The sequence below is a fragment of the Callithrix jacchus genome, chromosome 14 (assembly GCF_049354715.1).
Source record: "Callithrix jacchus isolate 240 chromosome 14, calJac240_pri, whole genome shotgun sequence".
In the NCBI taxonomy this organism is placed as follows: domain Eukaryota; kingdom Metazoa; phylum Chordata; class Mammalia; order Primates; family Cebidae; genus Callithrix; species Callithrix jacchus.
Genome location: NC_133515.1, coordinates 55922939 through 55946766, shown reverse-complemented (window position 1 = coordinate 55946766; position 23828 = coordinate 55922939). Strand labels below are relative to the sequence as shown.

Genomic DNA, 23828 nt, shown 5'->3' with positions numbered 1-23828 from the left:
TTATATATCCTACCCCAAGAAAAATTGATATATCAGGCAGCTGGGATGTTAATCACTAAACTGAGCACTGAATTTGGCTCTGAACTTCTTGGCAGCTGAGACAAAAATTAGAAGCATAGTACTTACGCATTCTTCAGCCAGCCAGCAAGTCTACGAGTCTATCCAGAGAGAGAAATGCTTTTTTTTAGTACCAATAGGAATCTTTTACATTTATTCTAGTATAAAATCGTGGCATTATTTGTTGTCTGTCTTTATGTTAAAAACTACTTCTCTTAGACATATCTTAGTTCCCGTTTGTAAAATTAAAGACAAATTGTGCTTGGTGACAAAACTTAGAGATTCTAGAAATCTCTAATTGCCAGATTCTTTCTCAACCCTTACTTAAGTGCACCAAAATCACCTGGTGTACAGGGGTAGCCAGGCACTATGAAAACACTGATGCAAAGAAATGGATTCATTTTTGGCTGTGTTGGCAATGAGATATTGAGATATGTATGTATAGATTTTGTCACTTCAGAAACTCTTGGTTCTTTTCCCTAGTCAGTCCTCTTCCCCCAGGGAATGTTCTGCCATTTTGATTCTCATCACTAGATTAGATTTGCCTCTTCCAGAATTTCATAAGCATGCAGTCATATAGCATGTATTCTTTTGGGCCTGGATTATTTCAAGTGTGTTTTTTGAGATTTATCCATATTCATGCATGTATTAGTAATTTGTTTTTTCCATTACTGAATAGTACTCCATTGTATAACTATATCATAATTCACAAGTCCGTTCTCCTATTAATGGACATCTGGACTTCTAGTTTCTGGCCACCACGGATATAGTTGCTACGAACATTCTGGCACAAATCCTTCTATGGTCATGTTTCATTTCTCCTGAGATGTAGAATTGCTGGGTCATAAGGCAGCTATATATTCAATTTTATAAAGAGCTTACAAATAGTTCTTGAAAGTACCATGCTATACTCCCACCAGTAATGTACAAGAGTTCTAGCCATTCCACCTCCTCCCCAATATTTGGTATTGTCACTCTTCTTAATTTGAGCCATTCTAACATGTGTATTAGTATGGTATTGTGGTTCCAATTATTCATCTGATGTCTGTTAAGTTTGAGCACTTTCACATGTTTTTACTGACCATATATGTGTTCTTATAAAGGATCTTTTTCAAGTGTTCTAATTTTTATTTGGGTATTGGTCTTTTTATTGTTAAGCTGTAGGAGTCCTTTTCAGATTATCGGTATTTTGGATATCCTCTCCTAGTGTGTGGCCTGCCTATTCATTTAATTAATAGTGTCTTAAGATGAGCAGAAGCTTTTTATATTATTTGTTATTTTTATATGAAGTCCAATTTATCAATCTTTTCCTTAATAGTTTTTTTTTTCTGTAAAGATAACTAAGAAGCCTTTGCCTACCTCAAGGTCACAAAGTTATTTTGCTCTATATTTTTATAGAAGGCTCATGATTTTAGCTTTCATTGTTGGGTCTGTGAGCCATCTCAAATTAATTCGTGTGTATTGTGTGAGTTGCGGGTTAAAGTTCCTTTTTCATATAGCTTGCACCATCATTTGTTGCAAATATTTTCCTAATGTATTTATTTGGCAGCTTTTTCAAAAGTCAGCTAACTGTGTAAGAGTGGGCCTATTTCCGGGCTCTGTTATCTTTTATTCTACTTATCTCTCCTTACACCAACACTACACTGCATCAATTACTATTGCTTTACAGCAAGTTCTGCAATTATAGTTCTTTAATCCCTTTATCTTCTTTCAAAAATGTACTGACCATTTTATATCCTGGTCTGCTCCATAAAATTTAAGAAGTAGCTTGTTACCTTCCCCCAAAAAATGTACAGTGGAATTTTGATTGGGGTACATTAGACTAAAGACAGGTTTATGGAGAACTGGCATCCCAACAATGTTGAGCCTTCCAGTGCATAAACCTGGTACTTCTCTCCATTTATGTGGATTTTCCTTAATTTCTCTCAACAGTGTTCGGTAGTTTTTAGTGTAGATGTCTTATATATCTTCCATTAAAATTATCTCTAAATATTTTTTATCCTATTATAAATAGTAATTTTCTAAATTTCACATTCCAGTTATTTGTTGCTGGTATATAGAGATAGAATTTATTTCCTATATCAATTATATTTGATATACAATATAATCTTGTGTCTTGGGACCTTCCTAAATTCACTTATTAGTTCTAGTAGGTTTTATTAAATAGATTCGTAGGACTTTCACATAGTTAATGATGTCTATGCATAGAGACAGTTTTACCTCTTCCTTTCCAATATATGCCTTTTTTGTTGTTGTTGTTGTTGTCTTATTATACTTGCTATCATCTCTAGTATTATGTTAAATAGAAGTTGTGAGAGTGGCATCCTTGCCTTGTTCCTGACCTTAGGGGGAATGCATTCATTATTTCACCATTAAGTTTGCTGTTGGCTTTTTCTAAATGCCCTTTATCAGGCTGAGGAAATTTCACTGTATTTGTTAAAAAATGAGTGTAAATAATGAATGAGTATTAAATGCTTTTTTGAGATCTCTTGAGATGATCATATGATTTTTCCCCTTTACTAGTATGATGAAGTACATTGATTTTTGAATGTTATATCAACCTTTTATTTCTGGGATAAATCCCCACTTAGTCATGATGTCTTTTCCTGCTGAATTCTGTTTGCTGAATTCCAACTCAATTCCTGCTAATTTCAGTTCCATGGAGGGTTTTTATACCTACATTGATGAGAGATACTGGTCTGTAATTTTCTTTTTTCAAAGTGAAAGCAAGTTTATTAAGAAAGTAAAGGAAAAAGGATGGCTACTTCATACATAGAGCAGATGTAACTTTGTTTTCCCATAATATCCTTGTATGGTTTTGTTTTCAGGGTCATTATGAATTATACAAGTTGGAAGTATTCCCCTGTCTTCAGAAAATGTTTTTGTAAGATGTGCCTTTCTTAAATGTTGGATAGAATTTAGCAAGAAAACCCTTGGGGCCGATAATTTGTTGTAAGAAAATTTTTAACTGCGTATTTACTTTCTGTAATATATATAGTGATCATTAGATTTTCTTGTTTTCTTGTGTCAGCTTTGTATTTGTATTTTTCAAAGAATTTTCCATCTCATCTTAGTTGTGAAATTTATCAGCACTAAGTTAGGATATTCTTTATTATCCCCTTTAACATCACCAATATCTTTATTGATGTCCTCTCTTTCATTCCTGATAATGGTAACTTTTGGTTTCTTTCTTTCTTTTTTTTAATAGTTTAGCTAAGGGCTTATCATTTTCATTGATCTTCTCAAAGACCAGCTTTGGTTTTATTGATTTTTTTTTTTTCCAAAAAAAAGTCCAACTTTGGTTTTGTTGATTTTTTTTTTTTTTTTTTAAACCTAACATTGATATATTTTCTATTTCACTAATTCTTTATCATTTCCTTGATTCTACTTATTTTGGGTTTAATTTATTCTTTCAAGCTTCATAAGGTGAAAGTTTAAATCACTAATTTTTTCTTCTTTTTTTCTAACATACAGAGTTAAACCTATAAATATCTAAGCTGTGCTTTAGCTGTCTATATTCCACAAATTTTGTTATGTTTTCATTATTCAGTTCAATATATTTTCTAATATCCCTTGATTTATTTGACCTGTAGATTATCTATTAGTATGTTATTTAATTCCTAAGTATTTTTAATGTTTGCTCGGTATCTTTTTGTTATTGATTTCTCTTTTTTTTGAGACAGAGTTTCGCTCTTGTTACTCAGGCTGGAGTGCAATGGCGCGATCTTGGCTCATCGCAACCTCCGCCTCCTGGGTTCAGGCAATTCTCCTGCCTCAGCCTCCTGAGTAGCTGGGATTATAGGCATGTGCCACCATGCCCAGCTAATTTTTTGTATTTTAGTAGAGATGGGGTTTCACCATGTCAACCAGATTGGTCTCGATCTGTTCACCTCATGATCCACCCGCCTCAGCCTCCCAAAGTGCTGGGATTACAGGCTTGAGCCACTGTGCCTGGCCTGTTAGTGATTTCTAATTTAATTTTGTTGTCATCAGAACACATTCTGTATTATTGCAATCTTTTAAAATTCATTGAAACTTATTTTGTCACCCAGGAAAGGCCCAGTTTAGTCAATGTTCCTTGTGTACTTAAGTTTGGGGTTAAGTTGTTTGGGAGTGTTCAAATCTTCTATATCTTTACTGTTTTATTTTGTCCTCTTGTTTTATCATTTAATGACAAAGGAATGTTACAGTCTCCACCTGTAATTGTGAAGTTATCCATTTCTCTCTTGCATACATGTTTGCTTCATAGATTTTGATGCTGTTATTAGGTATATGCAGACTTAGTAGTTATATGTTCTTGAACTGTCCTGTTCATCATTATGAAATATCTTTCTATATATTTGTATATACTCTGTCCTGAATTCTACTTCCTCTGTCTTTTAACAATTCCAGACTTAATATGATTAATATTTATACATCATATCCATTTCTATCCTTTTATGTTTAATCCGCCTGTGTCTTTTTATCTATGGCTTTTGTAACTAGCATATAGTTGAGTCTTGCTATTTTATGAAATCTGACGGACACAATCTTTTATTTGCTCCATTTCTGTTTCATGTAACTATATTTTCTCAATTTCCATGTGAAGTAACTATTGATGTAGTTGGATTTAATCTACCATTATGCAATTTGCTTTCTTTTTGCTCCATTTGTTCTTTGTCCCTTTTTACCTCCCTCTTGCTTTATTTTAGACAAATTGAGAATTTTTCTCTTCTTGGTTTTTTAAACTATGTTTGTCTCTTTTTTTCCTTTCCTTTTTTTCTTTTGTTGTGGTCACTCTAGAGCAGAGGGTCAGTCAGCTCCATGGCCTATGGGCCAAATACAGCCGACCAGCTATTTTTGTAAATAGTTTTATTGGAACATAGCCATACTCATTCACTTACATATTGTCTATGATTGCTTTTGTTCCATAGTGGCACAGCTGAGTAACTGCAGCAGAGACTGTATGGTCCAAAAAGCCTAAAATATTTACTAGCAGGCATTTTATAGAACCAAGTTTGCAAATCCCTGCTCATAACAATCCTGCCTAATAGAAATATAATGCAAGCCACAAAGGCAATTTTTAAAATTCTAGCACATTCAAAAAGTAAAAACAGGTAGAATTTATTTTAGTAATATCCTCTAATTAAGCCATATCCACAATTGTATAATTAGAATAATATTACTGATATATTTTACATCTTTTTCTATAGTCTTCAAAATTTGGTGTCTACTTTATACCAACAGCACATCTGAGTTATAACTAGCCATATTCTAGAGCATGGCTCTAGAAATTACCATGTGTACATTTAATAGATCATATTACATTCTATCTTGACTTAATGTGTAAGAACCTTATAAAAATATACTTCCATTTATTCCTCATCCTTTGTGCTATTGTTATACATTTTGCTTTTACATGTGTAATATATTTCATAACGCATTGTTATTGTCACTTTAAGGAGCCATTTTTTTAAAAATTAGGAAAGGAAAAAGAAAAAAGTTTCAAATACTCCAATATTTACAGTTACTGGAATTCTTTATGCCTTCAATAGACCTTAATTTGGTATCATTTCCCATCAGCCTAAACAAATTCCTTTAACATTTATTGTAGTGTATGTTTCCTGGAATCTAATTCTGTCACCACTTATCTGTCTGAAAATATTTTTATTTCACCTTCACTTTTTTTTTTGGTAGCGATGGACTTATATTTTGTTTCTGCATTTCTTTTTTTTAACAGTTTATTTTGAAGTAATTGTAGTCAGAAATTGCAAAATACATGCAGCCTCCATATACCCTTACCTACCCTTTCACCCAACTCCTGCAAATGAAAACATTTTACATAACCGTAATATAATTTTACAAAGCAGGAAATTGACATTTATATACCACCTTAGGATATCACCAATTTTTACATGCACTCATGCATGTTTGTGTTTCCCAAGAGATTTTGTTACATGTATGGAGTAACCACAGTTATCCTACAGACCTGTTCCATGACCACATAGGAATCACTCATGCTATAATGACACCCTCTTCCCAATCTAATCCTCAGAGAGCAGTGGGTTTATTCTGTATCACTATAATTTATTATTTTGAGTATTTCATATAAATCAGATTTTATGTAACTTGTTGAGATGGCTTTGTTTCATTCATCATCTTGCCCTTGAGATCTATCCAAGTTTTATGTACATCAGCAGTTCATTCCTTTTTATTGCTCAGTAGTAATCTGAAGTATGGATATACCATTGAAGAACATTTGGTTTCTTTGTAGTTTTTCGACATTCATCATTTAGTAGGTTAACTGCAGATATTTTTGTAGATGTTCTTTATAAAGTTGAGGAAGCTCCTCCATTTCTAATGTACTGAGAGTTTTCATTGTGAATAGGTGCTGAATACTGTCAAATGCTTTTTCTGTATCAATTAATATGATCATGTGATTTTTCTTCTTTAGACTGTTACCATGGTGGATAACACTGGTTTGTGGTTTCATATTGAACTAGTCTCGGATTCCTTGAATCAACCCCCCTTTGTTATTGTGTATTATTCTTTATATATTGCTGGATTTAATTTGCTAGTATTTTAATGAGGAGTTTTACATCTGTGTTCATGATAGCCTGATGTCCATTGTTTTCTTTTTATTCTACTGTTTTTGTTGGTTTTGGTATCAGGGTAATGGTGACCTGATGAGTTGGGTAGCCTTCCTTCTCCTCTTAATTTCTGGAAGAAAATGTGCAGAATTGATTTTGTTTCTTTTTAACATGTTTTGCAGAATTCTCTAGTGAAACCATCTGGACCTGGAGATTTCCTTTTTAGCTATGAATTCAATTTCTTTAGTAAGACTATTCAGATATTTATTTCAAGAGTAGGCAAACTTTTCTGTAAAGAGCCAGATGGTAAAAATTTAGGTTTTGCAGGTCATATGGACTCTTGTCACAACTATTTATCTCTTGCATTTTTATTATTTCATCTTGAGTTCATTTTGGTAATTTGTGATTTTTCCAGGAATTGGTCCATTTCATCTGAGCTATCAAATTTTTGTTGGTAAAATTATTCATAGTATTCCTTTATTTAAATCCCCTAAATGCCTGTGGGGTCTGTAGTGATATTTGTTTCTTCCCAGATACTGGTAGTTTGTGTTTTCTTTCTCTGTCAGTCTTGCTAGTTTATCATTCTTATTTCTCATGTCACAGAACCAGCTTTAGATTGATTCTTCTGTATTTTTAAATTGCCAATTTTATTGATTTCTGCTCTAATTTCCATTTCTGCTTGCTTCGGATTTCTTTTTAATTTTTTTTTAAACTTTTTTTAATTTACAAATATAATTGTGTATATATCTTATCTATGGGGTACAATGTGATGCTTTGATATATGTCTACATTGTAGGATATTTAACTCACACTAAAAAACAAATCCATCATGTCACATACGTGTCATTTCTTTTTATAATTTCTTGGGGTGGAAACATATTAAATAGAGACCTTTTGTCTTTTCTAATATAAGTATTTAGTACTAACATGACATTAGCTAGGTCCCACGTATTTTGATGTGTTGTATTTTCATTTCCATTCAATTCAGTGGATTTTTAAATTTTCCTGGGATCTCTTTGACCCATTTAAAGGGGTCTTTATATTTTAAAGCATTTTGAGATTTTTATATTATTTCTTTCCTTTAGCTTGGTCTTGGTATATTTTTTTCCCTTTTTTCTGGTTTAAGTAGAAGCTTAGGCTATTGATTTGAACCTACTGTTTTTTCTAATGTAAGTATTCCATGCTATCAGTGTCCTCCTAAACCCTGTTTGTACTGCATCCTGTAAATATTTATATATTTTTATTTTGTTCAGTTTAAATTATCTTTTTTAATACCTTTGTTATTTAGAAATATGTTAATTTCCAAGTATTTGAAGATTTTTTTTCAGTTATTGATTTCTAGTTTAATCATATTACAGTCTGACCATGTAAATTTGTTAGGGTTTGTTTTATGAGACAGGATATGGTCTGTCTGGTTTAATGTTCCAGCTGCAGGTGGAAAAGAACATGTATTTTCCTGTTTGGGGGTGAAATACTCTATAAATATCAGCTAGATCCTATTGGCTTGTGACGTTACTAATTTCTTTCATATCTCTGCTGATTTTTGCTCTAGTCGTTATATCAATTACTGAGAACAGAGCTTTCTAGTTGGGAAGATGTGGGGTGCCAGCAACTCTTTGCTGTTTGTTTAATGAACAGCAGGCATGGTCAAAAGGGCAAGTGCCTCTCCAGTTTCTGAGGCCAGCATGGAGGGTTGCTGTTGCTCTGCTGATGTTTGCTCAGTGCAAAGTGGGGAAGGTTGGTAGAACTCTACTACAGTCTCTACAGTGTCTGGTGGGGAAGAAGAGAGGCACATCTGCTTGTTAGTGCAAGGAGGAACAGGTTATATGATTCTGCCTTCTTTTGGTAGTGTCCTGGTGGGAAGGGAAGGGGGACCACCTCAGTAATACAGTCTGGGAAAGGTTGTCAGAGCTCTCTCTCACAATTTCCCTAACTCCTGGTGGGATAGGGTATCACCTGGTTAATGTGGGATGGTCAACAGGGTTCTACCTGTCTCCACAGTGCTTGATGGGAAGGGATAGGTGTGCTCCCTGGTTAGGGCACGGTGGTGATATTCAACAGGACTGTACCCTCCTCTCCCCTCCCCCATTTCCACAGCACCTGGAGAGAAGGAAGAAACGTGCAGCTTCTTTCATGGTGTTCACCTAGGGTACAGCAGGTATAAAAGGATTCCGTCCTGTAGACCTGTCCTCCCCAGGGCTATTGGCTAGATAGAGCATGTTTTTCGTGGACTTCTGTTTTTTTCAGTCTATACATATTGCTGTTTCCAGATTGCAGGCTGTTTTATGGCCCAGGCTGGGATAATAGGAGGTACAGAAGCACAAGGCGGGTGGAGATCCAAGTGAGGGTCATTTCTACAATTTTCATTGTGTTTTGATAGGTGCTTTTTGTGCACTCTTTAATTAATAGAATAAGGTGGAATACTTACTCTTTCTTGTCTAGAATTGGATGCCCCTCACTTTAATTTCGAAGGCTTCATTGAATATGGAATCTTTCTTTTTCAGAACTTTAAAAATGATGTTTCCTAGGTATGGTGGGTTTTTGTTTGTTTTGTAAGAAGTTGGCAGTTACTCTTATCATTGACTCTATATATAATCTATTTCCTTCTGAGGCTCTCAAGATGTGCTTGTTATCTTTGGTTTTCTAAGGATGGCTCTCTTTATTATGCTTTGGCTTCATTGAGTTACTTTTTATCAATGGGTTGATATTTGTCATCAAATTGGAAAGGTTTTATATGATTTCATCAATTTGTTTCATGACTTAATCCCTCTTATTTCTCTTTCTGAGATCCAAATACATGCATGTTAGACCACTTGATGTATTTCATAGGCAGCTGAATAACTATTTTATCATCCTTTTATCTTGCTATATCGCAGGTTGGGATTTTTTTTTTTAGCCTGACCTCTAGTTGATTGTAAAATCAGCTATTAAACCTAGCCAATGAATTTTTCATTTTATACCTTGTATTTTTCAGTTCCAGAAGTACCTTATATTTCTTGTATGTTGAGATTCTGCCTCCCCCCATCTGTTCATTACTTATGTTCAACTTTAATTTCTTGAACATATTTATGTAGATGTTTTATAGTCCTTGTTTGATACTTGTACCATCTGCATCAGCTCTCAATCTCTGTTAATTTTTTCTCCTGGTTATGGGTCACATTTCCTGCATCTGATGTGTAATAGTTTTATTATATGCTGAACATTGTGGATGCTGTGGTCTTTAGACTCCAGATTTTATCGTTATTTCTTTAAAGAGTTTTGAGTTTACTTCTAGCAGACAGTTAACTTATTGGTGATTCAACTTGATCATTTTATAACTTCTCCAGGTTTTTCTGTCTAGTCTGCAGTAAATCTTAATTAAATTGTGGCCTTTCTTAGGTCTGTGTTATTTTCCTTTCCTCAACTATCATAGCCTTGTTTTAGATACCTATTTCATATATTTTGTCTAATTTTGTTTTGTGTTTATTTATGGATTTTTACAGCAGAAGGGGAAGTTTGATATCCATTTTTCATGGCCAAAGTAGAAGTGACAGTGATATTTTTCATAGCTTCCCAGTTGATTCTGATGTACATTCAAAGTCAGTAACTATTCTAATGCAGGATTTCTTGACAGCAACTCTATTGACATTTGGGGGCTGGGTTATTATTTGTTGTGAGGGAGCTGTCCTGAGATGTAGAATGTTTCACATCATCCCCAGTATTTATCTACTAGGTGTCAATAGTACCTCCTCCTAGTAACAACCCAGAATGTCTCCAGAAATTGCTAAATGTCTTCTGTGGGGCATAATCAACCCAGGCTGAAAACCAATAAACTATCAGGGTAGACTGTGCAAACTAGCTGTATTGGCATCATCTGGAGCTTCTCAGAAACACAGAATCTCAGGTCTTATTCCTAGACCTGTTGAATGAGGACTGCATTTAAATAAGATATGATGATATGTTTGCTTTCAAATACTCAAACAACAATGCCATAGACCAGGGGACAGCAAACTTTTTCTTAAAAGTCCAGAAAGAAAATATTTTCAGGTTATCTTCCATAGTTTTTGTCAGAACTATTCAACTATGCCATTGTAGTGCAAAAGCCCATATTGACAGTATGTAAACAAATGGATGTGGCTGTGTTCCAGTAAAACTTTATTCACAAAACAGGCATCCGACCAAGCCAAATTTTGCCAACTCCTGTTATAGACTATCCAAATCAGACCTCTCAGTGTACTGAGGACAACAGGTGGTTAAATTCTTAGATGAGTTCTTTCCAATATGTTATTTGCTGATGTTCAAGAGAGATTAGGTGTATAGCTTACACCGTAGATGATTCTGGAAATTATAGTAGCTTGACTTCTATTCTTACCTAAGCCAGATATATCTCCCAGCCTTCCATATGTGAGCTATATGTAAATGTTGCTTACATTACCTTACACTTTAGAAATATGATTTGATAGCTTATTTTTGTTTTATTCTTTATAGGCCTACTGGAATAACTATTCACTTATTTTCCCTTTAGTTAATAAAGCTGACAAACTTATGAAAAACTGCATTAATGTGACTATTATCTCAGAAAAAGTAGTTTAAAGTGAGTTATCTAACTCTCAGGTAATTTATTTCTTTTTTTATAAGAAAGCTGAAGTCTTCAAAACATCCTTTGTTTTATGTAGGATTCCTTTCTGACACTTACAAAACTCTGTATCCAGCAAGGGGAGAGCTGTTTGAAGGGTGGCAATTTAGAGGTTGAGAGGTTAGTAGCTATTCTGAGAATGATGGCATTGTCAGATGTTTTTATTATAGATGAAACTAACAATGAGCAAGCTTAAAGTATTTTGCTTTGTTTTATAAATTTCTCCTCTTCTAAGTTACTTGATAAATGGTGCTAAGAGAGGGTGTGCCATAGATCACCAAAGTGAAGCAGAAAAATTCGACTTTCAGCCAGTTAAGTGGTAATCTTAACTGATTCCTGGGATTTTGGCCAATAGGAATGATGAAAACATAGAAATATCTCCCAAAACATGCATATAAGTAATCAGTTAATTTGTTTTATATTAGTATATATTCAGTCTATAGTGGTTAGTCTTTATAACTTTCCTAGAAATGTAACACTGTATCTACCCCTGAGGCAGTTTTCTTTGGCTGTGTACAAGCCTCATCCTTTACCCCACTATACAGCATATATCACTTCTCAGTTGCCATGGAATCAAAAGGTTAAGAATCCCATTAATGACCAAAATATTTCTAATTATGGCTATCTTTCCCCCTTAAGATTAAGCCCAATTTTTTTTGGTTTTGCCAAGAAAATTCAATTTAAATTATTTAAGAAATTACCTACTTATGTGGTTTAAAAGAAAGAACCACTCAAATTTGGATGTTTATAAACTCTTAAAAAGTTTAAATCTTAAAATCTAAGATCTTTACCTAAAAATTACTTCTTGGGAAAAATAACACACAAAAACCTGATCTTGTATATTTTATTTAGCATTCTTATACATTACACAAAATAAATAGTTGGATAACTTACATCTAACAAACTATATTTTTTCCATAGGAAAGCACAAGGAGAAGACAAAAATATCAAGAGTCTCAAGAACTTTTGAATGAAGTAAACAGTTTCCCGCAAGAATTCAGCTACAGACAATTCCCAAACTCATTTTATGAACCTCATCAAGATTTTACCAGTCCAGATATATTCAAGAAGTCAAGATATTCTTCTTGGTATTATAAATACACTTCCACAGTCAGTCCAGGTATCACAGACTTAGAAAGTTCAACAGGACTTTCGTCTACAGTTTCCCAGTTTACTCTTAGTGAAGAGACAAAGGCAGAAGTTCATTATTATGGCATCATCATACTTGTCCTTTTGATCTTAGTATGTCTTGCTTTATATTTTCTCTGAAGATATTGAAAGTCCTTTTAAGTTTCCAGCTCCTCACAAAATGTTATCTCCTTATTTCAGTGTTTCTTCCCAGACATTTTTAAGGTAATTGGCTTTAAAAAGAACATATTTTAACAAAGTTTGTGGACATTCTAAAAAATAAAATTGCTTTATACTAGAAATAGTGTCTTAGTACAGTTTGGAAAACACTTTTCTGAACTTTCAGATCGCCTGGCAAATCTAGAAAAGGAGTTTAATGTTTCTGATCAGAGAATTTGAAAAATAAAAATGCAGGAAAGAATGTGTTTCAAACGTTTTAAATAAGCTGATACACTATATAGGTCTATCTTCTAGAATATATTACTGAAAGCAAGGCACATTTTATGAGATATGATTACCAATTTGCTTACCTTACTACAATATGGACATTCACCAAATATGATGTTAAAACTTTGTCTACTAGTTGGTAGTCCTCTCAGCCACTGCAGATTTTAAAAGAGAAGCATCAGCATAATTACAGATACTCCAAATGTCATTCCCTTTCTAAGTGTATTATGTTTTTATTCCAGAAGACTTTACATTAATTTTGTTTCCCAAGAGTAAGGGGTATATTTCCTGAGCCAATAGCAGACTATTAACATGTAGAACAACAAGGGAAATCAACATGGAATTGAAGATCTAAACCAGACTTGGTTTATAACCATATTATGGGCCCTTTTAAGAATTTGATGAGAATTATGCATTTTCTTTTTGTTTGTTTTTTTGTTTTTGAGACAAAGTTTCACTCTTGTCACCCAGGCTGGAGTGCAATGGCATGATCTTGGCTCACCACAACCTCCATCTCCTGGGTTCGAACAATTCTCCTGCCTCAGGCTCCCGAGTAGCTGGGATTACAGGCATGTGCCACCACACCAGGCTAATTTTGTATTTTTAGTAGAGAAAGTGTTTCTCCATGTTGGTCAGACTGGTCTCCAACTCTTGACTCCATGATCTGCCCGCCTTGGCCTCCTAAAGTGCTGGGATTACAAGCATGAGCTACTGTGCCCGGCTATGCATTTTCTTTATCCTCAGAATAGACATACATAAAAAATAATGCATACAAGTTTATGTGTGCAGACTTTCCCTGAATCTGTTAATCACAAATTAACAACTCTTGCTATTAAAGATACTATAGGCTCTTGAAAATTTCTTAATTCTGGTCTTAATCACTAACAGTGGGTTAATTTTCAACCCACTGATTATAATCATGAGGCAGTCAATTTTTAAAAATTAAATGAATACTCACAATTATAAAGAAAGCACATATTTCCTTGGAGAATTTCTGTAATTCAACCTGGTATTTTATGATTTTATATAAGGTAAACAGATGTCTCTGCCTAAGTTCTCCAATGGCAAAGTACAGATAGCACCAACTGCTACCTCTAATCACAAAAGTACAGATGTGATATTAAGGAAGACTCAAATTGAAGGCACCATACAATTGCAAGGTGTTCTGTATACAGTTGCACGACAGTTAATCATGTATCAACTAAGGCAAATGACTAAAGACAGGAATGAAAGCAGACTTCACATAAAGTAAATAAACAGGCATTGCCTGAGTGCTGTGAGATAATTCTGATCATAAGAGGCATTCTTCTCAATATAGTATTGCATATATTCTATTCTTAAATGCAGCCTGAAAAGTAATAGGTATTACATAGTGCTAATTCCATTTTCACTTCATTACTGCCACTTTCAAGCACCGCTACGTTGGGTAAATCTATGAAGTTTACATTGTGGTAACAAGATATTTATAGAAAAGATTCCAATGTACAATCAGTTTAATTTGTGTGTGTCAATAAGCTAGTCCATGAATATATTCTGGATAGATTTTCTCCCTTCTTGGATACTTCAGGACATTTCTTCATCATTAGTAACTGTGATGAAGAAATGAAGCAGACATAGCATCTGGAATAATCTGATAAAGGAGTTAATGGCCAAAGAGAGGATCACTATAGACTAAATGGATTTTAGATGCTGTGTCTTTCAAACAGGCAAACTTCCTATGTTGTGTTAGCTGAAAAAAGTCTTGAGGATGTTTTTGTTTTTTACCTCATATAAGCACATTTGATGGAAAGGTTGTCCACACTGGGAATTATCACACACTTGATCAGGAATGGCACCATCAAGTTGATAAGCATAACAAATTCCACAATCCATAGTAAAATCCTTCAAAAGAAAAATATTTATAAAAAGCATATGTGTCTCACTAAATTACTGTACATATTTGGGAAGGTACATGTGATATTTGGATACATGTATACAGTGTGTAATATCAAGATAATTAAGATATTAATCACCTTAACATTTACCTTTTGTGCTGGGAACATTACAATTCTTCTAACTACTTTAGAATATGAAATCACCTATGTGTTTAAAACACAAGGTAAGATCAGTAAGAATGTTTTATAGATATAAAGATGGTTTTTATAAAGTGACTATATTGCTGTATTATAAGAAATATAATTACATCACTATTTAACACCTAGCAAAGCTATTGTAGAGTGTTTCCTTTTTCACTCAATAAATATACACAGCTAGGCTAAACAAGAGATTCCATTTTTGGCTGATAAGATGTTTGGGTGTTAGTAATTTTCCCATATCATACATCAATATAATGTCCCTAATAAATATATAAAGATAGGAATTCACATTAGCTAGTGATTACTAAACAGCAAAATTCTAAATGAAAAAGAAAACTAAAGGAAAAAGAAAAACACCACCATTTAGTAGTCTACAACCTTAGCAGCCTTGTCAAAAATCGATTCTAAGTTTATTATTTTTGCAATATGGTAGTATCTATTCAATTTTGAGAAACTGTACTGCTTCACAACTTATATGAAGCTAATCAGTACTTCAGCCATCAGTAAACAGACTGTGTAGAAAAGTCAAACATCTCATTAGCTACTTTGGACCTTTCCCCTTATTTTTAATAAATGTCTGTCCTTAATAACTTCACTACTGAAGACCATGAAAGAAGTATATAGTTGAACAACATGGGTTTGAACTACATAGGTCTCCTTATACACAGATTTTTTTTCAACCAAATGTAGAACAAAAATACAGTATTGGGGAGAGGCAGAACCTGTGTTTCTGTGAAATCTGTGTATACAGAAGGCTTTTTTCTATATATATGGGTCCCACAGGGAAACTGGAACTTGAATGTGTGTAGATTTTGGTATCCATGGGCAGCCCTGAAATCAATCCCCTTATTCTAAGAGACAATCATATGTTAACAACCAATCAAAGGTAACAAGTTCTCTGATGTACTTCAGAAGTCTGTGTTTTTATTTTTCCACTTCTCTCCCTTTTCAGCCTCATTTTTCACTGAGAGAAGCATTTAAACATCATTATGCAATGCTGTTTGGAATATCAAAGCACTGATAAAACTTACAGATTTTTCCAGGATAGCACGAGCTGGAAAATCAATTTCTAAAACATCTTTCAAATTTTGTAACACACTATTTTCTGGATCCCTGAAAGCATGGGAAAAAAAAAATACGCTATGAACTTTGTAAAATCACCAAAAAGTAAAAATTATATTGCCAAGGTACCTACCACAAGTGTATGTTCCTGCTCAGCTTAATTCCCAGGGGTTTTACCACTTCAGATTAAAAAAAAAAGTTTAATAATTGCATACTTTACTCATGATTTGTAAAGCCATATGATACAGAATGTTTCCTTAACTACTTGATTAGAAAAATCAAAATTATATGTATTATGTTAAAAAACAATTATGCAGTTCAGAATGCTGAGACATTTTCATTTAAAATAACTACCATTAATATATTAATATTTTCTAATAATTTAACAATGGTAGGCAAGGATTTTATGATTCTATTAAAAAATATTTAAATCTCAGATCTCATACCATGGTCAGCTCCAAGAAACAAGCACTCAGGAAGCATAGTAGGATGCTTCGGGTCTACCTCTATATTTATGGAAACATTATTCCCTAGAAAGAAACAAGATTAAAACTTTTAGAAGTAGAACTGTTCATCAAACAAGCCAATAAAAAATGAAGAGATATTGGTCTGGCTACCTATTTCACTATATACCCACAGAAAGATTAACCAAATGTTTTGTAGTTTTTTTGTAACAGTAAATATATTGTTATAATTTAACCAAAAGAAGTACTTTTGATATTATGATTATCATTAAAGGGATCTTAAATCAGCCAACCAACAAATTAATATATTTAATTAGATTTCAATTCTGGTCAACTGTATTAAAGTTCAAATAAAAATGCTCTGTGGAATGATAAAGGTCTTCAATATCAAAACTATCACAAGTCATAAGTTTAAGAAATAATCATCTAAATTGCTTTTCATGGCTTTCTTGAAAAAGTTTACATTTCACAGAACTATGGTCAAATGTAAAAAGACTAGCAATACATTAAATGGTAAAAACATTTAAGATTCAAGTTTTATAAAAATTTATAAAAACATTTTCTGAATTATTTTACTGCATGTGAAACTTTCCCTTATAATTTAACATAAGATTTCATTCACAATGGCAATTGTTCATTTAATAAAAAAACCAGTAAGTAACCTAATTTCCCAAGACGTAAAAAAACTGGCACTAGATTCTTTTATACATTTTTAACTGTACTGGGCTACAGCATAAGTTTCAGAAATTTTAATTCTATTTCTTGAAGGTATACAGTGTTATTAAGATCAATTTGGATTTCATTTTTATGGTAAAAATGTCTTTATAAATTCTGTACACTATAGAATAAGCCTTTCATTAAGCCAGGCAACAACATAAATGCAATTATTACACATCTGGCAAAAAGAGATCATCAGTGGCTAGTAAAAAATGACTAGCCATTCAATGAGAAAAATAAAAATACAAAAAGTTAAAATCTCTTTTGGTAACACATTCTTTATTATGAACACAAATTTCTTATTAGCCCTCAATAGTATCATCTAGTAATGGCTCCAGACTGTTCTGTCACTTAATAAGGGCATATTAACTAATCTTTCCATTAACTTGTTCAAAACTGGTCTTAAGAAACCAAATCATGCCTGGAGGAGAAAAAAGAAGCTAAAAGGTAAATAGAGAATGAATTAAATACTAGGCTATTTATGCTAAATGAGAAATAAAAAGTATATTTAATCAAGACCTGATGACAATAATTATTTTATTGGAGCCATGAAAATAATGAATTACTACATTTCTGTGAAGAAAATATTTTGTTCACAAATATACCATAATTTGGCTAATTATTCCATTTTAAACACAGTTAGACTTTTTCAAACCAGTAAAGTGATACTGTTTGTAGAACTGCTGTATAACTATACTTTCTTCTTCTCATAATAGCATGCATGTCACATTCTCCCCCCAGATAATCTATATTATACCTAGGAATCCAGTGTAAAAATTACTCACTAACTTGGATGTGATTCACATCAGAATTAAAAAATATCCTTGAACAATGTATCTATTTAGAAAAAAAGACAGAAATCAGTATCTTAAAACTAGCTACGGTATTTAATGTAAGCTTAAATATAGTTTAAAATCTTGAGAGAGGTTGAACTCTGAAAGTAACTTTGTTTTGCTTGCTTATAATGAAAATACATAACCATTTTATCGTCAAGAGAATGTGATAACACTGCACACCTATTTATGTTTGTACCATATCTTACTCATAAGTTTCACATATTTGTAGTGAAGAAAATACTTAAATTCTTACTCTGTGCTTTCTGTTTAGTCTTCAGTTGCATGGTCTACTAAAAGTTATTTTATGTTCCTCTGTATTTCTATCAGAAAATATTCCTAGAACTCAGCACACTAAATTTTTAAGTTTCACAAATGAAGACTTCATTATTCAAACACCCTTTTTTCTGGTTCAAAGTAATGTAAATTTTGAATAACCTGCTCCACCATTCCTGTGCTAATTAACAGCTAATTAAACACTACTTCTGAATGTTTTGGATCATCACCTCTTAAAATGAAACACCTCCGGACTTGCCATTTTCACCTAAAATATTTACATTTAAATAGGTAGGAAAAAAAAAATAGTTCATCCAAAAAAATTTTAATAGTTGATTTCATACAAAGAAGTCTGAGTTCTACTGCCATTGTTAAATTACTTTTCATAAGTAATACAAAATAAAATCAAACACCCAGAAACAAACCCCTAATCCTTTCTGTCCCTACCTAATGCAATTCTGCGTGTTGTTGCACTCCGTGGAGGTTTTTCTGGCTCAAGTACCCAGGTCTTCTCATCGATTTCATCCATAACATCCCAGAATGCCTTTAGTGATTCTAATGCTGCCAAAAACTGACTGTAAATGCTTATTAAGGAGCTCTGTGAAAAAATGAAAGTTGAATAAGTTATGTGGCACTCTACCAATAGTAATCTTTTACTTAAAATACACTCAATATAGAAATGTTAAGCTCTGTTCCATTTAGATAGAAAGTAGACTCCAGTAAACAGGAGTCAACTCTGCCTGTTTCACATCTCTTCCTACAGCATTAACAGAATTATTTTTTTTTTATTGACAGTAGACTATACTCCTGAGAAAGAATGGTTTTCAGAAATCATAATTATATTTTAATGCTTGTTATACTACAGGCATGGAATAGTAATGAGTACACAAGATGATATGTACACAAAACTTTAATAAATATTAATGTATGTAATATAGCTAACATATAGGACCTATACAAAGTGTCTATAGACTTTTAGCATGAAAATCTTAATTTCATGTTTATTGCAGCAATCAAGTTAAATGCAGTGCTATTTGTAATTTGATTACTATCAAAAAATAACGTTCAGGACCTAATTAGGCAAAGACTATGAAAAGGTTTTACACATTTTTAGAGAATTAGAAGTTACAATGATGTTTTTCCACATTTAACTTTTAGCCAACCTCTGAATTCAGTATTTCATATATTAATTATTTACAGAAATTAATTTCAATATAGTTGCTCTAAAGTAATGCCATCACTGACTTTAAAAATCAATTTTTACTTTTAAGCAAAGGAGTTTCTCATAAAACAATGTGGTATGTTTAAAAGATACAACTGCTTACTAAATACTTTTGATATAAAATCAATCAAAACAAATAGTTTAAAATAAGAATTAAGGGTTTTATAGTTTCAAGTAAGCAAAATGTAAAGTAACATACTACAAATGTTGTCAATCTGAAATAACTGGCCACACCAATAATCCAAGAATATGATACACCCTAAGATAAAAAGGAACTAGCCACTTCCTTAAAAATTATTATTATCTATATACTTAAGGAAAACCCATCCCATTCTGTCACTTCACTCAAGGTTTACACTTAGATGAATTCAAGGCTCAGTTCCACGGAGTTGGATTCAACTGTTCTAACCTTCTACATACATTTAAAAAAAAAAAAAGTGTAAGAGTAGAAATTAGAGCCTAATAATGCCGGAGAAAAAAACCTTTGAGGATACTGACGTTACAATGTCTGTTCTCTTCTAGTATATTTTACTTATCTATAAGTTTAGATGACAGAATCCAGAAATCAGAAAATTAAACTCCCAAGAAGCTAATTTTAAAATCAGTACAGCAGTGTATCTCTGTCTCTCATTTCTCTCTCTATCTCCATCTGTTTCTACATGTGTATTTAAATTCCGTACTTACCTATTACCTTATATACCCAAGAAAAGGATAACCCCTCTCCCAAAAAAATGATAGGTTTTCACAGTGGCATCTTTTATTTGAAGTTATTTTCAATGGCATTATCCATTTCCCTATGCACAACTGCAAATAAAATCTTAACTGCATTTTGAACAGAAACTAAAGTAAATTTTTCAATAAGAAAATGGCCAAAAACAAAACATCCCTGGAACTAGAATTTACTTGCTAATTACAGAAAAAGTTAATTTTAAACCTAAAAGCCATTGTATGATTTTACTAGCTAGCCATTTGAGGTAGATACATTAAACAGTATTTTTACATTCCAATAGGAAAAAGAAAGACCAAAAAAGTGACAAGCTGGACACAGAAACACTTCTCTTAGGAATTTCAATGAGCTTAGAGGGTAGACATCAAAACTTACATCACTGAGCTATGTGATTAATTAACAGTTTCTCCAACTGCTTATCTGGTCCATTAAATCACTAAAAAACTCTTTATTTTGAATTTATTCCTCAAACTGAAAAAATACATTATTTCTAAATAATAACAATGGAATTAAATGTTCTACATAGGGCACCACAAATGCCAAGGAATAATATAGACAAAATTAAAATCAAAGCTCAATAGTATTTTGCAGGGAGATTTGAAAAAGTATTTTTAAAAATAAAAATAGCCAACATTCTTGGTGATTGGCAAGATGGTTGAATAGGAATAGCCCTAGTCTGTAGCTCTCAGTGAAATCAAGGCAGAAGGCAGGTGATTTCTACATTTCCATATGAGGTACCTGGCTCATCTCACTGGGACTAGTTAGACAGTGGATGCACCCCACAAAGGGCAAGCCAAAGCAGGTTAGGGTGTTGCCTCACTTGGGAAGCACAAGGGGTCGGGGAACTTCTCCCCTAGCCAAGATACACTTCCCTCACCGGAAGCTGTAAGGGACTGCCATGAGGAAAGGTGCATTCCAGCCCAGATACTACCCGGAAGTCGGAACTGGCCAGAGCCGACCGCAGCTCTGCAAAGCCACTGTAGCCAGACAGCCTCTCTAGATTCTTCCCCTCTGGGCAGGGCATCTCTGAAGAAAGGCAGTAGCCCCAGTTAGAGGCTTATAAACAAAACTCCCATCTCCCTGGAACAGAGTACCTGAGGGAACAGCTTCAGCAGATTTAAACATTGTGCCTGCCAGCTCTGAAAAGAACAGTGGATCTTCTGGCACAGTGCTCAAGCTCTGCTAAGTGACACACTGCCTCCTCAAGTGGGTCCTTGACCCCCATGCCTCCTGACTGGGAGATACCTTCCAGCAGGGGTCAACAAACACTCATTCCAGAGAGCTCCAGCTGGCATCTGGTGGGTGCCCCTCTGGGAGGAAGCTTCCAGAGGAAGAAACAGGCAGCAATCTTTGCTGTTCTGCAGCCTCCACCGATGATAGCCAGGCAAATACGGATGGGAGTGGACCTCCAGTTAACTCCAACAGACCTGCAGCAGAGGGGCCTGTTAGAAGAAAACTAACAAACAGAAAGAAATAGCATCAACATCAACAAAAGGATGTCCACACAGAAATCCCATCTGAAGGTCACCAACATCAAAGACCAAAGGCAGATAAATCCACAAAGATGAGAAAAAACAGTGCAAAAGGGATGAAAATTCCAAATACCAGAATGCCTCTTCTCCAAAGAATCACAACTCCTTGCCAGGAAGGAAGAAAACTGGATGGAGAATGAGTTTGACAAATTGACAAAAGTAGGCTTCAGAAGGTGGGTAATAACAAACCCCTCCAAGCTAAAGGAGCATGTTCTAACCCAACGCAAGAAAGCTAAGAACCTTGAAAAAAGATTAGAGGAATTGCTAACTAGAATAACAAGTTTAGAGAAGAAGACAAATGACCTGATGGAGCTGAAAAACACAGCATGAGAACTTCATGAAGCACACACAAGTATCAATAGCCAAACTGATCAAGCAAAAGAAAGGGTATTAGAAATTGAAGATCAACTTAATGAAACAAAGTGTGAAGACAAGATGAGAGAAAAAAGAATGAAAAGGAACAAACAAAGCCTCCAAGAAATATGGGACTATGTAAAAAGACCAAACCTACATTTGATTGGTGTAACTGACAGTAACAGGGAGAATGGAACCAAGTTGGAAAATACTCTTCAGGATATTATCCAGGAGAACTTCCTCAACCTAGCAAGACAGGCCAACATTCAAATTCAGAAAATACAGAGAGCACCACAAACATATTCCTTGAGAAAGAACAACCCCAAGACACATAATTGTCAGATTCACCAAGGTTAAATTAAAGGAAAAAATGCTAAGGGCAGTCAGAAAGAAAGGTTGGATTACCCACAAAGGGAAGCCCATCAGACTAACAGCAGATCTCTCTGCATAAAGCCTATAAGCCAGAAAAGAGTTGGGGCCAATATTCAACATTCTTAAAGAATTTTCAGCCCAGAATTTCATATCCAGCCAAACTAAGCTTCATCTGCAAAGGAGAAATAAAATCCTTTACAGACAAGCAAATGCTGAGAGATTTTGTCACCACCAGGCCTGCCTTACAAGAGCTCCTGAAGGAAACACTAAATATGGAAAGGAACAACCAGTACCAGACACTGCAAAAACATATTAAATTGTCAAGACACTGTGAAGAAACTGTATCAACTAATGGGCAAAATAACCAGCTAGCATAATGAATCAAATTCACAAATAACAATATTAACCTTAAATGTAAAAGGGCTAAATCCCTCAATTAAAAAACATAGATCAGGCTGGGTGCAGTGGCTCACGCCTGTAATCCCAGCACTTTTGGAGGCTGAGGAGGGCGGATCACCTGAGGTCGGGAGTTTGACACCAGCCTGACCAACATGGAGAAACCCTGTGTCTACTAAAAATACAAAATTAGCTGGGCATGGTGTCACATGCCTGTAATCCAAGCTACTCCAGAGGCTGAGGCAGGATAATCGCTTAAACGCTGGAAGCAGAGGTTGCAGTGAGACGAGGTCATGCCATTGCACTCCAGCCTTGGAAACAAGAGTGAAACTCCATCTCAAAAAACAAACAAACAAACAAACAAAAAACAGATCAGTAAATTGGATAGAGTCAAGACCCATTGTTGTGCTATATTCAGGAGACAAATCTCACCTGCAAAGACACACATAGGCTTAACATAAAGGGATAGAGGAATATTTACCAAGCAAATGGAATGCAAAAAAAAAAGCAGGGGTAGCAATCCTAGTCTCTGATAAAACAGAGTTTAAACTAACAAAGATGAAAACAGACAAAGAAAGGCATTACATAATGGTAAAGGTATCAATGCAACAAGAAGAGCTAACTATACTAAATATATACGCACCCAATACATGAGCATCCAGATTCATATAGCAAGTTCTTAGAGACCTACAAAGAGACTCAGACTCCCACACAATAATAGGGGAGACTTTAACACCCCACTGGTCAATATTAGATCAACGAGACAGAAAATTAACAAGTATATTCAGGACTTGAACTCAGCTCTGGACCAAATGAACCTAATAGACATCTACAGAACTCTCCATCCCAACTCAACAGAATATACATTCTTCTCAGCAACACGTCACACTTGTTCTAAAATTGACCACATAATTGGAAGTAAAACATTCCTCAGCAAATGAAAAGAATGGAAATCATAAAAACAGTCTCTCAGACGACAGTG

At 34.0% G+C, this 23828-nt stretch overlaps 2 protein-coding genes across 15 annotated transcripts in view; one reads left to right on the top strand and one right to left on the bottom strand.

The window, feature by feature from the left end:
- The window catches only part of VRK2 (VRK serine/threonine kinase 2), a 103990-nt gene extending 91319 nt beyond the window's left edge, over window positions 1–12671 (top strand). For 5 of the 7 annotated variants that reach the window (XM_035272514.3, XM_002757737.7, XM_017964316.4 and 2 more), the window contains exon 13: window positions 12163–12671. In XM_035272514.3, the coding sequence (XP_035128405.3) occupies window positions 12163–12510 (348 nt within the window). In that variant the 3' untranslated portion in view covers window positions 12511–12671. Of the gene's footprint in view, window positions 1–11281; window positions 11362–12162 lie in introns of all 7 variants that reach the window. The other 2 variants (XM_078349290.1, XM_078349291.1) reach the window with 1 other exon arrangement.
- FANCL (FA complementation group L) overlaps window positions 12072–23828 on the bottom strand; it is an 81754-nt gene continuing 69997 nt past the window's right edge. For 4 of the 8 annotated variants that reach the window (XM_008980667.4, XM_002757738.7, XM_008980666.5 and 1 more), the window contains 7 exons: window positions 18691–18841; window positions 16400–16483; window positions 16087–16132; window positions 15923–16004; window positions 14581–14697; window positions 12900–12971; window positions 12072–12602 (listed from right to left, as the gene is read on the bottom strand). In XM_008980667.4, coding sequence (XP_008978915.3) covers window positions 12567–12602; window positions 12900–12971; window positions 14581–14697; window positions 15923–16004; window positions 16087–16132; window positions 16400–16483; window positions 18691–18841 — 588 coding nt within the window. In that variant the 3' untranslated portion in view covers window positions 12072–12566. Of the gene's footprint in view, window positions 12972–14580; window positions 14698–15922; window positions 16005–16086; window positions 16133–16399; window positions 16484–18690; window positions 18842–23828 lie in introns of all 8 variants that reach the window. The other 4 variants (XM_078349295.1, XM_078349296.1, XM_078349293.1 and 1 more) reach the window with 1 other exon arrangement.